This window comes from Ranitomeya variabilis, chromosome 2 (assembly GCF_051348905.1).
Source record: "Ranitomeya variabilis isolate aRanVar5 chromosome 2, aRanVar5.hap1, whole genome shotgun sequence".
NCBI lineage: Eukaryota > Metazoa > Chordata > Amphibia > Anura > Dendrobatidae > Ranitomeya > Ranitomeya variabilis.
Window position 1 is genome coordinate 106,392,525 of NC_135233.1, and position 12,476 is coordinate 106,405,000.

The window sequence follows — 12,476 nt, forward strand, 5'->3', positions numbered from 1 at the left end:
CAAGTAGCCCCAACTCTTCAGCCTGAGGCATGGTGAGCAGTGTGGACGGTCCTGGAGTAGAACAATATGCATTGCAGCAAGTCCTGTAAAACACAGATAGTATATGCCAGATGAGCGCTATCAAGAGGGAAAGGGTGTTTGCACTTAAAACCAATTTATTACCGATGAACATATGGCCAATATTTTGCCTCACGTCACAGGGAAGAAAAGCAAATAGAACCTGCAATTTAAGCGAGTGGGGGTGGGTGCCAGTCATTGTGCAGGAGGAACTCAGGGAGTCATAGGCAGATATGAGCAGAGGGGACTTGGTGAGAGAAGATTTGTGGGTCAACTGATGAGAAGGGCAAATAACTGTGTTTGCAGAGTGAGAGAAGTGCAGCAGAGTATGTGAGCTTGTGCCTGGAGTGCCACCTTAGCTGTCCCCCCAACTACTCCTTACCTCTGGAAACCATCAGTGTCCCCAGCTGTCCTTCTCCTGGCTTCCTACTCTCATCCTCCACCAGGTGAGCTCATTTTCTTTTTCTTTTTTTTTTTTTTTGTTGTTGTCGCATTCCCTCTGCTGCTTTCCACCCTGAAATAAAAGTCTCACATCTCTATTCTTGAGCAGTTGTCTCCTCTGAAAGACTGGATTAAAGGGATAAGTTTATTTGCAAGTGCACAAAGAGGCTGCAAATCGTTTGATCTGAGCTTCGCATTGGAAAAAAAAACTAACTATCTGCCATCGTTTCCACAGGGCTGAGATGCTGCTATCATGGCTGCTTATGTGATGTGGGTTTTAATGCAAAATTAATGACATTTTAGGAAAGGGAAAACCTCATCTGCGCGATTCAGCAGGTTGTTCAGTCATTGGGCATGGACTCAAGGTCTGGTCATCTTCTGGAGCAGAGGAGAAGACAGGTGACAGAAGGAGCACGAGTGGCTGCAGATGGTCTCTCAGAGATAACCGAGTAATAAATCATGCTCAGCTCTGTCAGGGCTGCCAATAGATGAGATTTCAGATCTTATCTTTGGGTTAGGGCTGATGGTTACTGCTCTTAATTTACCTGTTGGAACCCCATCCTTCTCATGATGGCTACATCTTCTGTTCTGGAGCTGGGTTGGTAAATGGCTTAAGAAGGCTGCAGAACACTTTAGGATGTCAGTGGACCAGGTTCTGCCGAGTTAATTACCCTTGTCTCTCTGTGATGGAAACTCTTGAGCAGTTCTCTTTTGAGTCAGTAGAGATCGCTGGAGGATCAGCAATATTCCACCATCTCTGTAGCCTTCTCCACCAGGATCCTGATTTCTCTCACTCCCTTCCTGACTTGACCAGCGATTATCATTATGAATGAGGCATTTAGAGCATGCTTTACTGGTACTTTAATTTCCCCATAGCAAATCCTGTTTATCCTCTATGAAATGGACATCACAAGCAATAATGCACCTAACATGTGCACCTCTGTCTACTTCATTCATTCTCACTGTTTGGCTCCAACCTCCCACAGATGTCCTGCAGGCGCTCAGTTTTGTAGCAGCCACGTTTAGATAAGGATATGCTTAAAGCATTGTATTTCATTTTTGAGAAATAAACGTGAAATCAGGCCATAAAATACTCCGCTTTATCATCCTGGGCTTGAAATGGCTGTTTCCGCAGGGAAAATAACGGTGCTTAATCTCCTTGTGACATATTTAATCATTTCTGGAGCAGAGAAGATGAATAAAGAGAAAATGTTAGCCTGAGGGAAACAAAGGGTTTGATTTTCATATTAAATTCTCATAATGGACAGCACATAAAATAAAAAAACCCCAGGGCTATGCCATAGCTTTGCCCCTAAATATACCCAGGCTATACATTTAGCTGGTGCTGGTGCTTTCATTATTGTAGCCTCTGCGCAATCCCAAAGCTAAGTCCTCCTGTGTAGCCTCAGGATACATCCACATCATGGAATGCGACTGATACAAAGAATAAATCCCCGGCTTATTTTCTCAGAATGGGTTTATCACACTTTGGGTGAAATAGAATAAAAATTCCAATTTAGATTGTTGTATTTTGAACAAATAATTAATAGCTTGTCATGGGGAAGTGCCTTAGGTGGGTGACTTTTCTTTGTATTGATTTATATGCATTTGATCATCTAACCCTAATGGAAGGCGAATAGCTTTTACTGATTTATAAACAGTTAATTCAATCTTTTTGTATCTGCAGAGCAGATACTACCAACACTGCATCAAGCCAGATATTTTATCAAGGTGGTCCAAGCCAGCCCTTGAGGTCCACAATCCTATTGATTTTATTAAATTCACTTTAAGGGCTCCCAATGAATTGCATGGTCTGTTATATTGCTCAGACATTTAGCTTGGGTTTCATGCTTCCTATAAATCCATAGCTGAAGGTATTGTCAGCAGTAGTATGATCATCTGCTTATTATTGTAACTTTTCATCATTTCCACCTTTATGTGTCATTTATTGTGCTTTCAGCAAAGATTGTTTTTTAAGATAATTGGCAAGGGCTAAACTGGACTATGTGTTGCCTCCAAGTTGATTTCAAGTGTACCACCAAGTCCTAGATGGAGAAGAGTATCCAACCCAACAAAGCCTTTGTGTCAGCCTCAGTAATCCTCAGCAGAGCGTTAAGGTGTAATGTGTTTTGTTTGTCTGAAGTGAATGGAAAAAAAAAAAGAAAACAATTGCTTGCACCTTGGAACTATTCAAACAATAGACTAATCCACTTGAAGCTTGTTATCTGAGCTGTGTTGTGTGATGAGCAGAGGGTCAGCCTTATATGTCATCCTGAAGATGATATAATGATGCTATTGAGCACTTTAATGAATGAAATTACACTAGCTTTATCAATGCACATCCATTATGCTCACATCAGATATTATGACTTTATGCCAAGAGAATGGCATAACGCTGCAGCCTGCCACTGTGTCATTTTCATCAGCCATAAAAAAGGGTGATTATTTTTTTTGTTTGTTTTGTTTTTTTTGTTTTCTGGTTGTGTCCCCTTTTACAGCGCAGATTTTTGGGCATTTTATACAAGTCACTTCTCCTGTTTCCTATCAGGCCATGAAAATGTATGTCACAACAAGTTTCATTAAAGGAAAATAAACAGTCATGTCCCTGCTTCATGCAGGGGAGTCATGAATTTTGGATGAGATAATCTGCTGATAGATGGGAGAGAAAAAAAAGACATGCTCTGAAATACTCTAGCGGTGTTCTAATCCAATTGTCAAAAAGACAGGTCATTACCTAGGAAGTTTCAATATATAGGAGAAATAATAGTGGGAGAAGGAGAAGAGAGGTGTTAAGAGAGATTAAGAAATAAAGCCATGAAGAGACAGAGAACTGGCTGGTGAGAGGAAGGAGCTGAGTATTCAGGAGATGAGAAGGAGAGATGGAGATGGCAGCTGATAGCAAAAGGAGGCGTAAGGCAATCGGTGGGATCCAGGGAAGTCGGAATAGGCTCCATACACTGCTGCAAACAAAGGCACCGACAGATACATTGTATTTGATGATCACTTTCTGGAAGGGAAAAATTATTATATTACATAATTATTATTATTATATTCAATATTTAGAACTTTATTAAGTATAATTTTTTTATATTAAAGACTATTCCAAGTGTGTGTATGTCTGCGTGTACACATGTATAATATGCATAGAAATAATTGGTTATATAAATTGTATTATTGGTGGGGGGAACTATGTATATATTATTTAACGAGAGATTAATGGTAACATATATATACATATGCATATATCCTACAACGAATCTATGTATATATATATATATATATATATATATATATATATATATATATATATATATATATATAATTTTTTTTAACTGTGCTGGTCTTTGCCTTTTTTGTATATATATATATATATATATATATATATATATATATATATATGTCCACACACACACACACCCACACACACACACACACACACACACACACACACAGAAAAAGGCAAAGAGCAGCACAGTTAAAAAATAGGGGGCAGAGCCTCACAGGCATATACCAGTCCTTTTATGTAGAATCAAAAAGAGTTGAAGCAGCACACCATACTGTAGTTATAATGTGCTCTTTATTAATAAATATTATTTTTATACAGAGCACCTTATAACTACAGTATCTTGTGCTGCTTCAACTCTTTTTGAGATTTATATATATATATATATATATATATATATATATATATATATATATATATTACTGGTAGGGGAGCACTATGCATATGTTATATAAGTAGAGATTAGTGGTAGATGATATATATATATTATATATATGTACATATATGATATATACAGTGAAATATTAGTGGTAGAGGAGAACTGCATACATTATATATAGAGGTAGGGAATAGAACTATGTATATAGTATATTTATAGATATACATTTTAGGGGGTAACATGTACATATATTATATGCATAGAGATTAGTGGTAGGGTGTAGAACTATGTATACATTACATGCATAAAGATTACTGGTAGGGGAGAATTATATAAAATTATTATATACATATAAATGAAAGGTAGGGTATAGAACCACGTATATACTGTTTACATAGGGATTAGTGATAGGGGATAGAACTACGTATATATTATATACATAGAGATTAGTGGTAGGGGACAATGGAGGAAATGTATTGCTTAGTAGGAAAATAACCAGAATACTCCTACAAACGGGTGCCATGTGCTATAAAGCCACCTGTAAAAGTAAACAGGTAAATAGTAGCCGAGAGCACTTGAGCTGAAGTGCAGCCACTTATCACAGTCACATCTCTTTCCTCCTTGCTCACTTGTTCAAATAATCCCACAAGTCTCCCAATCCCCAAACACTGGCTCTGTGCTGCACCCTTACCCCTGCCCCATGGCACACTGCAGGGCAATGCATGGCAGGATCATACAGCGGGATAGTGGTGTCATTGTGCTTTATTTCCGTTATAATGATACAACTACAAACATTTCCAAATCTACACATCAAGCTTCATCCAATAATCGAAATATTGTTTTTACTGCATTTTACCGGAACAGAATATTAGAGTGGAAAATAAGCAAAAATGGCAGAAACCTTAGTCCTTCAGTGATCCCACAGAAACAGGCGGCAGCATCCTCAAGTGTCCTAATAACCGACGTGTCACATAGAAATACACGCTTTTCAATTAACGTTCAATACAGCGATCGGCAGGTAACAGGTTAAACCTGGTAATTACTATAGTCAGTAACTAAAGCATAAAACTCTTAGGGGTTAGGGGGAAGAATGAAAACGAAAATACATAGGAGACCAATAATATAGTTATACAATTACTCCTTTGTGTGCAATCTGTGGGGAAAGTATGATAAGTAATTCATTCCTTATATCAGGAGCAGGAATATAACGTGATCAATACCTAAAAAGACATAAAGACATGCTTTGGATTCTACCTAATATATAATACATAACCTAATTAAAATACATGAAACGTAGGTGTGTACATATATATACATAAGTATACATGTATATGTATATATATATATATACATATATATATATATATATATATATATATATATATATATATATATATATATATATATACACATAGTCATCTGCAAACAGCTATGAAATTAGACCTCAGAAAAATACATTATATAGTGGACTTATTGCATAACTATTTGCGGATGACTATATATATATATGTCTATAGTCATATATATATATATATATATATATATATATATATATATATATATATATATATATATATATAGTCGCATATGGGCCATTAATCTGCACGTGAAGCTTTATCTACTGGTGTGCTGCCTTCAATTTTTTTGTATATCTATATATATTCAATATATTCATTCACGGGAGAAGGTGCATATTATATAATATTTTTGCTTGATAGCACATAGGTGGGTAATGTTGCATCTAATGCTGGTTTTCAGCTACTAGTTAACATGAGTGAAGTCATTGTGTGCTTTGTGCAGCTAATGAGCCACAAGTCCTTGTACCAAGGAATATTCACCTGTCAGGTGGTCCGGGGCAGACCACCATTCTGTACAGCACCAGGTCCACCAAGCTGTATTTCAGGGTCTCAGTTCACTATTAGACCAATATAATAATTCATAAGGCATAAACACATTTTCGATTTCAATAAGCCCATTTGGAAATTGTCACACAATTCGAGACAATGAAGGAAATCCATTCTGGGCACCATGATGACTTTGCATCAGCCCAGTTATAAGTTTATGTTTATTTTTAATTCTTAAATACATTTCTGGACTTTTGAAACATTTCATGGGCCAATTTCCTAATGTCCTAAAGGTCCCTAATTGACTTAACCATTTATTTGCCAAGTCCACCATCAGCCGGCGAAGGGTTAAAGCTGCGGCAGGGCTGAGAACTGAATGAAGAGATAGCCCCATTGAAAGAGGTTGAATGCCATGACAACTAGCAACAACCTCAGATTTATCCCAAACAGTTAGGGCACATTGTAAGAGGGCGTCAATCATGTATTATTTGGCTACTGAAATAAATGCAAAAACTGAGCCTTGACAAAGGCATCCAACAGGAGCCGGACATTTGTCTACATTTCGCCCATTGTCCGCAGCTTAGCAATCGGTTTGTATTTGTGTTTGCCCGGGTCCGACCACCCAGGATGAGCTGGGGGCTTGCTAAGACCCATGGCATTGTCACACACATCACATACTAGATGGGAGGCACACAGATACTGAAATCAACTGATCAACAATAATCCATTGGCTTTTTTTCTCCCCTCCTGCATCTCCCAGACTTTTTTGTCTCTTGGTGTACAGTGGTGGGAGAAAGTCAGAGAACTTCCCTAGACCCTCACAGTATACAAATCCTGCTCTAACCCCAGAAACAGGCTAGATTTAATTAGAAACAAAGCAAATTGATAGAAAAAAAAATAATAATAAAAAAATATGACAAATATAATAATAATACTACTACTAATAATAACGATGCTGATTATGGTAATAAAAATAGAATGTAATAGGAATAAAATAGTGAAAACATAATACAACGCATAATAATAATAAATATTATGGTGCTTGCGATGCATAGGCTATATAGTGCATAAGATGAATATCTAAAATACATAAAATATAAAATAATACCAACATTTACAAAGCTTAAATATCTGTAATATTTTCGTGTAATTAAATAAAATATATACATATGGTAAATTGAATACAGTTTTTGTAACAAATAGAAAAGAAGGTAAACAGTGCAGTAATGAACACATCCGAATAATAGGCAGATCGCATAAGCTCCTATAATAGATCGCACCTATGTTATCTTATTTACAACCATCACACAAACAAATCGCTCAGTATTTCCTCCTGAGAACCCATCAAAGCTAATAGACAGGTTTATTTTACATAGTAACATTGTTAAGAAGGCGTCTAGACATCACAATGACCATGCTTTACCTTTCACAAAGGGCCAATCTCCCAGGATGATTACATTTCTACACACTTTAGTTTATTTTGGAGCAAAGTAGAATCAATTACTTGCTTTTTAATTTATCCTACTCATCCCTAAGCCCCAGCCACAATATTGACCTAAGAGGTTTACATAAGTTGGTCTCTTGCCATTTGAATAGCATCTTGTTTAGGTAAAGCCCAATATCTTGAGTGGGTCTTGTAGGTTCTGTAAATACTCAATATTCTGCTTTGCTACAAATCTCCTTCTTTTTTTTTTTTTTCTAAAGGATGAGGAGAAAGCAGCGGAGAGAGGGAGACAATTTGTTTAAACGTGGTCTCAAGTGTGCAGAATCTCAGCTACTTGGAGGTCCTTTGTATGTAAATGCTATGTAAAAGGCCCTCCCCATCTTTGTAATTAATTGACACGTTATACCACTCATCATGTGCTGAAGCACCAATGGTAAAGGCTCCGATCTCCCCAAAACCCACAATTTCACATCTGCAAACACTGTCTTCATCCACTTGACTCCCAGGACCCGCCCACACGTGGCCAGGCTTTCTGGATCTTCATGTACTTTTTCTCCTCTCTGCAGGTTCATGTGTGAAGACCCAACCTTCTATGGACTCATCACTCCAGCTATGGCTTATTTTTTTCAGACAGCAGGCAACTGCTCAGTGTGCTCCAGCCAGACCCTGAAGTGAGCACACTTTGGCATTTTTCCTGGAGTTACAAACTATTTGAGAGGAGCTTGTGTGCTCTTGTGCTCTGTGATATCACTCATCTGCAGCAGATCCACCATCAAGCTGCCTGTGAAGAAGCCCTGTGTGGGGGCTATTCTGCTGCTGCTGCTGCTGCTGCTCTTCTTCTCTTGCTTTCCCTTACAACTAAACCTTTTTTTTTCCCTGTGGCAAAGAGGATTGTTGTTGTTATCATCATCATCATCATCATCATTATTATTATTATCACTGGTTGACTGTAGCCTTCTGAGGAGAACATGTCTTCCTTAACCAACAACACCAAAACTGGGTTTTCTGTCAAGGACATTTTAGATTTGCCTGACACCAATGATGAAGAAGGATCCATTACTGAAGGGGCTGATGAAGATACAGAAGGGTCGGAGCCCCCCAAAAAAGCTGGTGGGCTAGGTCAGAGCACCCTAGAAGCTGTGCAAGGTCTGCCTCTGAAAAACCCCTTCTATGACAACAGCGATAATCCCTACACACGGTGGCTGGCTACTACTGAGAGCATCCAGTATTCCTGTAAGTACCTGCTAGATCTACTAAAGTATCCTTCACAATGGGCAGAAAATGGGTCACTGAGTAAAGGGAGACATAGAATGTATCCACAGAAAATATTATAGATCAGAGACCCTCCCCCTACCAGGATGCCAGCCCTGGGATCTCTGCTGTGTCCTCAGTCCCCAGATGAAACCTAAAGAAATGATAACTACACTTCTAGCTACACTTTCCCTTACAGAGAGATCTTTGTGTAGAAGATTTGGAAGATCAGTCTTTTTGGCAGGAAAATAAAATGTCTACACGAGGCTAAGGCTGTGCTCCTCAATGAAGGAATTGTTGATTATGCTTTAAAAATCAATTCACGTATCTTGGACGAAAATAGTCCCCTGTATCTAGTGAGAGAAAAACTTCTAAAAGACCCATAATTTACAAAACTGAAATGTATGCATGATCTGGATGGTGCAGGAAGGGCAATGCGGGAGGAAATCGGATATAGGAACCATACACAGCCTATACTTGGGGATTCATTTACGGCCATAACCTAATATGAGCATAAGTGACTATATATAGATAGATAGATAGATAGATAGATAGATAGATAGATAGATAGATAGATAGATAGATAGCAGAGACAGCAGATAGATATATAGATCAATAGACAACGCTGTTTATCCTTATTAAAAATGTATGTGCTCTATCGTACAATTTGCTATATTAATATTTAGTATTGCCACACTTAATATATTATATGTTAAATTTGAATATGCAGTGAGTAGCCACATATCACAGAAATGTTATTATTAATATAATATTAATTTTCATATGCTGCTAAATGTGGATACATAGAGAGATAGATAATAGATGATAGATAGATAGATAGATAGATAGATAGATAGATAGATAGATAGATAGATAACAGGTAGATAATAGATAGATAATAGATAGATGTATAGATCTATAGATAATTGATAGGTAGATGATAGAAAGATAGATAGATAGATAGATAGATAGATAGATAGATAGATAGATAGATAGATAGATAGATAGATAGATAGATAATAAATCCCCTCTATAATTTGTAAAGCGCTGAGGAATATGTTGGCGCTATATAAATAAAATGATTATTATTAGATATAATAGATGGATAGATATATAGACAATAAATAGATAGGTAATAGATAGATAGATAGATAGATAGATAGATAGATAGATAGATAGATAGATAGATAGATAGATAAATACATAGATGGATAGATAGATAGATGGATAGATAATAAATAATAGATAGGTACAGAGATAATAGATAGATAGATAGATAGATAGATAGATAGATAGATAGATAGATAATAGAGAGATAGATAATAGAGAGATAGATAATAGAGAGATAGACAGATAATAGATAGATAGATAGATAGATAGATAGATAGATAGATAGATAATAGAGAGATAGATAATAGAGAGATAGATAATAGAGAGATAGACAGATAATAGATAGATAGATAGATAGATAGATAGATAGATAGATAGATAGATACTGATATGTTTTGTTGTTGCTGACAATGATTTCCCCATATGTTGAAATAATTGATAGATAGACAGGTAGATACTGATATTCCTGTTTTGTTGTTGCTGACAATGATTTCCCCTTATGCTGGAATAATAGATAGGTAATAGATAGATAGATAGATAGATAGATAGATAGATAGATAGATAGATAGATAGATAGATAGATGTATAGATAGATAGATGTATAGATAGATAGATAATTGATAGGTAGATACTGATATGTTTTGTTGTTGCTGACAATGCTTTCCCCTTATGCTGGAATAATAGATAGATAGATAGATAGATAGATAGATAGATAGATAGATAGATAGATAGATGTATAGATAATTGATAGGTAGATACTGATATGTTTTGTTGTTGCTGACAATGCTTTCCCCTTATGTTGCACATTCTGCAGTACATGGCTTTGCATCCACCAATTCCCAACAAGATTCCTCTCCTAAATCTCCAGAACCCTCTGCAGATGAATCCCCAGACAACGACAAGGAAACATCCGGCAGTGCAGACTCTGGGAAGAAGAGAAAAAGACGGGTCCTGTTCTCCAAGGCACAGACTTATGAGCTGGAGAGGAGGTTCCGGCAGCAGAGGTACCTGTCCGCCCCGGAGAGGGAGCACCTGGCCAGCCTGATCCGCCTCACCCCCACCCAGGTGAAGATCTGGTTCCAGAATCACAGGTACAAGATGAAGAGGGCCCGGGCAGAGAAAGGTATGGAAGTCACCCCTCTCCCCTCCCCTAGACGGGTGGCAGTGCCAGTCTTAGTCAGAGATGGTAAACCCTGCCACACACTGAAAGCTCAGGACTTAGCAGCCTCCTTTCCAGCTGGCCTCCCCTTCTCAGCATATAGCGCCCAGTCATTACAGCACATGCAGTATAACGCCCAGTACAGCTCTGCCAGTAACTCCCAGTACCCAACAGCTCATCACCTGGTGCAAGCCCAGCAGTGGACTTGGTGAACTTTTATTTTCAAAGACTGTGGTACTCCAAAATGGTGAAAAAGACTGTTGGCTAAAATAAGAAGCATTTTTATTATTATTATATTATTATTATAATTATAATTATTATTATTATTGGTTATGGCTTTTATTTATTTTTTTTAATGGGAGGTCAGATGATTTTGAAAGAAAAAAAAAAATAAATTCTGGTACTTGTGCTCTATGTTTACAAAATTCCTCCATGACAGTGAACCTGCCTACCTACAAAAGAAAAAAAATATTTCTGTTTTTTTGTGATTTTTTTTTTAAATCCTTATTTTTGTAAAATATGTTTGTGTGCTGTAGAGATGTTGTCAGTCGTACATAAAGCAAGTGGAAATCACTTTAAATATATAGAGAATTTTATTTCCTCCTTTTATATGAAACTTTAAATATTTATGGCCATGTATAAAGTCCGACGAACTATTAGATTTTTTATTTTTTTTTGTAAATAGTTGTGGTTATTGCTGTCACCAGTAACCTTCAGGGCGTTTTTATGCAATTGTTCCCAAAACTCAAAGGAGAAAAGAATTAAAAAAAATTACATCAGAGTCATTTACATAGAAATATGCATCTGATTATGTATGACTAAAAAAAAAAAGAAAAAAAAAAGAAAAAACTTCCACCTTCTTGGGAGATTTTCACTTTTTATAAGAATTTTAATAAAATGCTGTGTTAAAAAAATAAAAAAGTGTGATTGAATTCTTGGATAGGAAGTAATATATTGGCTGTATGTATATATATATATATATATATATGCGTATTTTATTATTAATATTAAGATGTCACTTCTGTTATTATATTACTATGATATCTATTAGCGCTGCTGCATTATTATAATGGATATTACTATCAATATGCTATTGTAATATTGTTTATTATTATTATTATTATTATTATTATTATTATTTCTACAATTTATTTAATTATTAATAGCATGTCAGGCGGATGTCTAATGTTTAGTGCCTATGTGCAACCTCTGATTCTATACAGTCCAGAGTTGAGGAATGACAGCTTTTCATGCGTTGTTATTTCAGGGCTGTGTGTTTTCTTGGTTGCGATTGCTCTATTTGTCTGTGTTAAGAGGCAACAGAGGTAAAATAAGGTAGCATAAGAAATAAACCCACTTACTCCAGCAGCAAAGAGACCCTTCAGCCAGAGAAACCTCTCAGTCTCTTAACAACTCTTCTGTTCTCTGTGTCAGCTTTATAAAGTGAGAGGAAATCTTGTTATTGTAGGGGCTTACATTTGCTTTTCTAGGAAATACAGGTTTGGGTC

General features: G+C 36.7%; 1 protein-coding gene across 3 annotated transcripts in view; it reads left to right on the forward strand.

The window, feature by feature from the left end:
• Positions 1-246: 246 nt before the first annotated feature.
• Positions 247-12,476, forward strand: part of NKX2-2 (NK2 homeobox 2) — a 14,935-nt gene continuing 2,705 nt past the window's right edge. Inside the window, exons 1-3 of one of the 3 annotated variants that reach the window (XM_077282781.1) lie at positions 247-503; positions 8,015-8,681; positions 10,624-10,900. In XM_077282781.1, the coding sequence (XP_077138896.1) occupies positions 8,417-8,681; positions 10,624-10,900 (542 nt within the window). In that variant the 5' untranslated portion in view covers positions 247-503; positions 8,015-8,416. Of the gene's footprint in view, positions 504-8,014; positions 8,682-10,623; positions 11,923-12,476 lie in introns of those variants that run through there. The other 2 variants (XM_077282780.1, XM_077282779.1) reach the window with 2 other exon arrangements.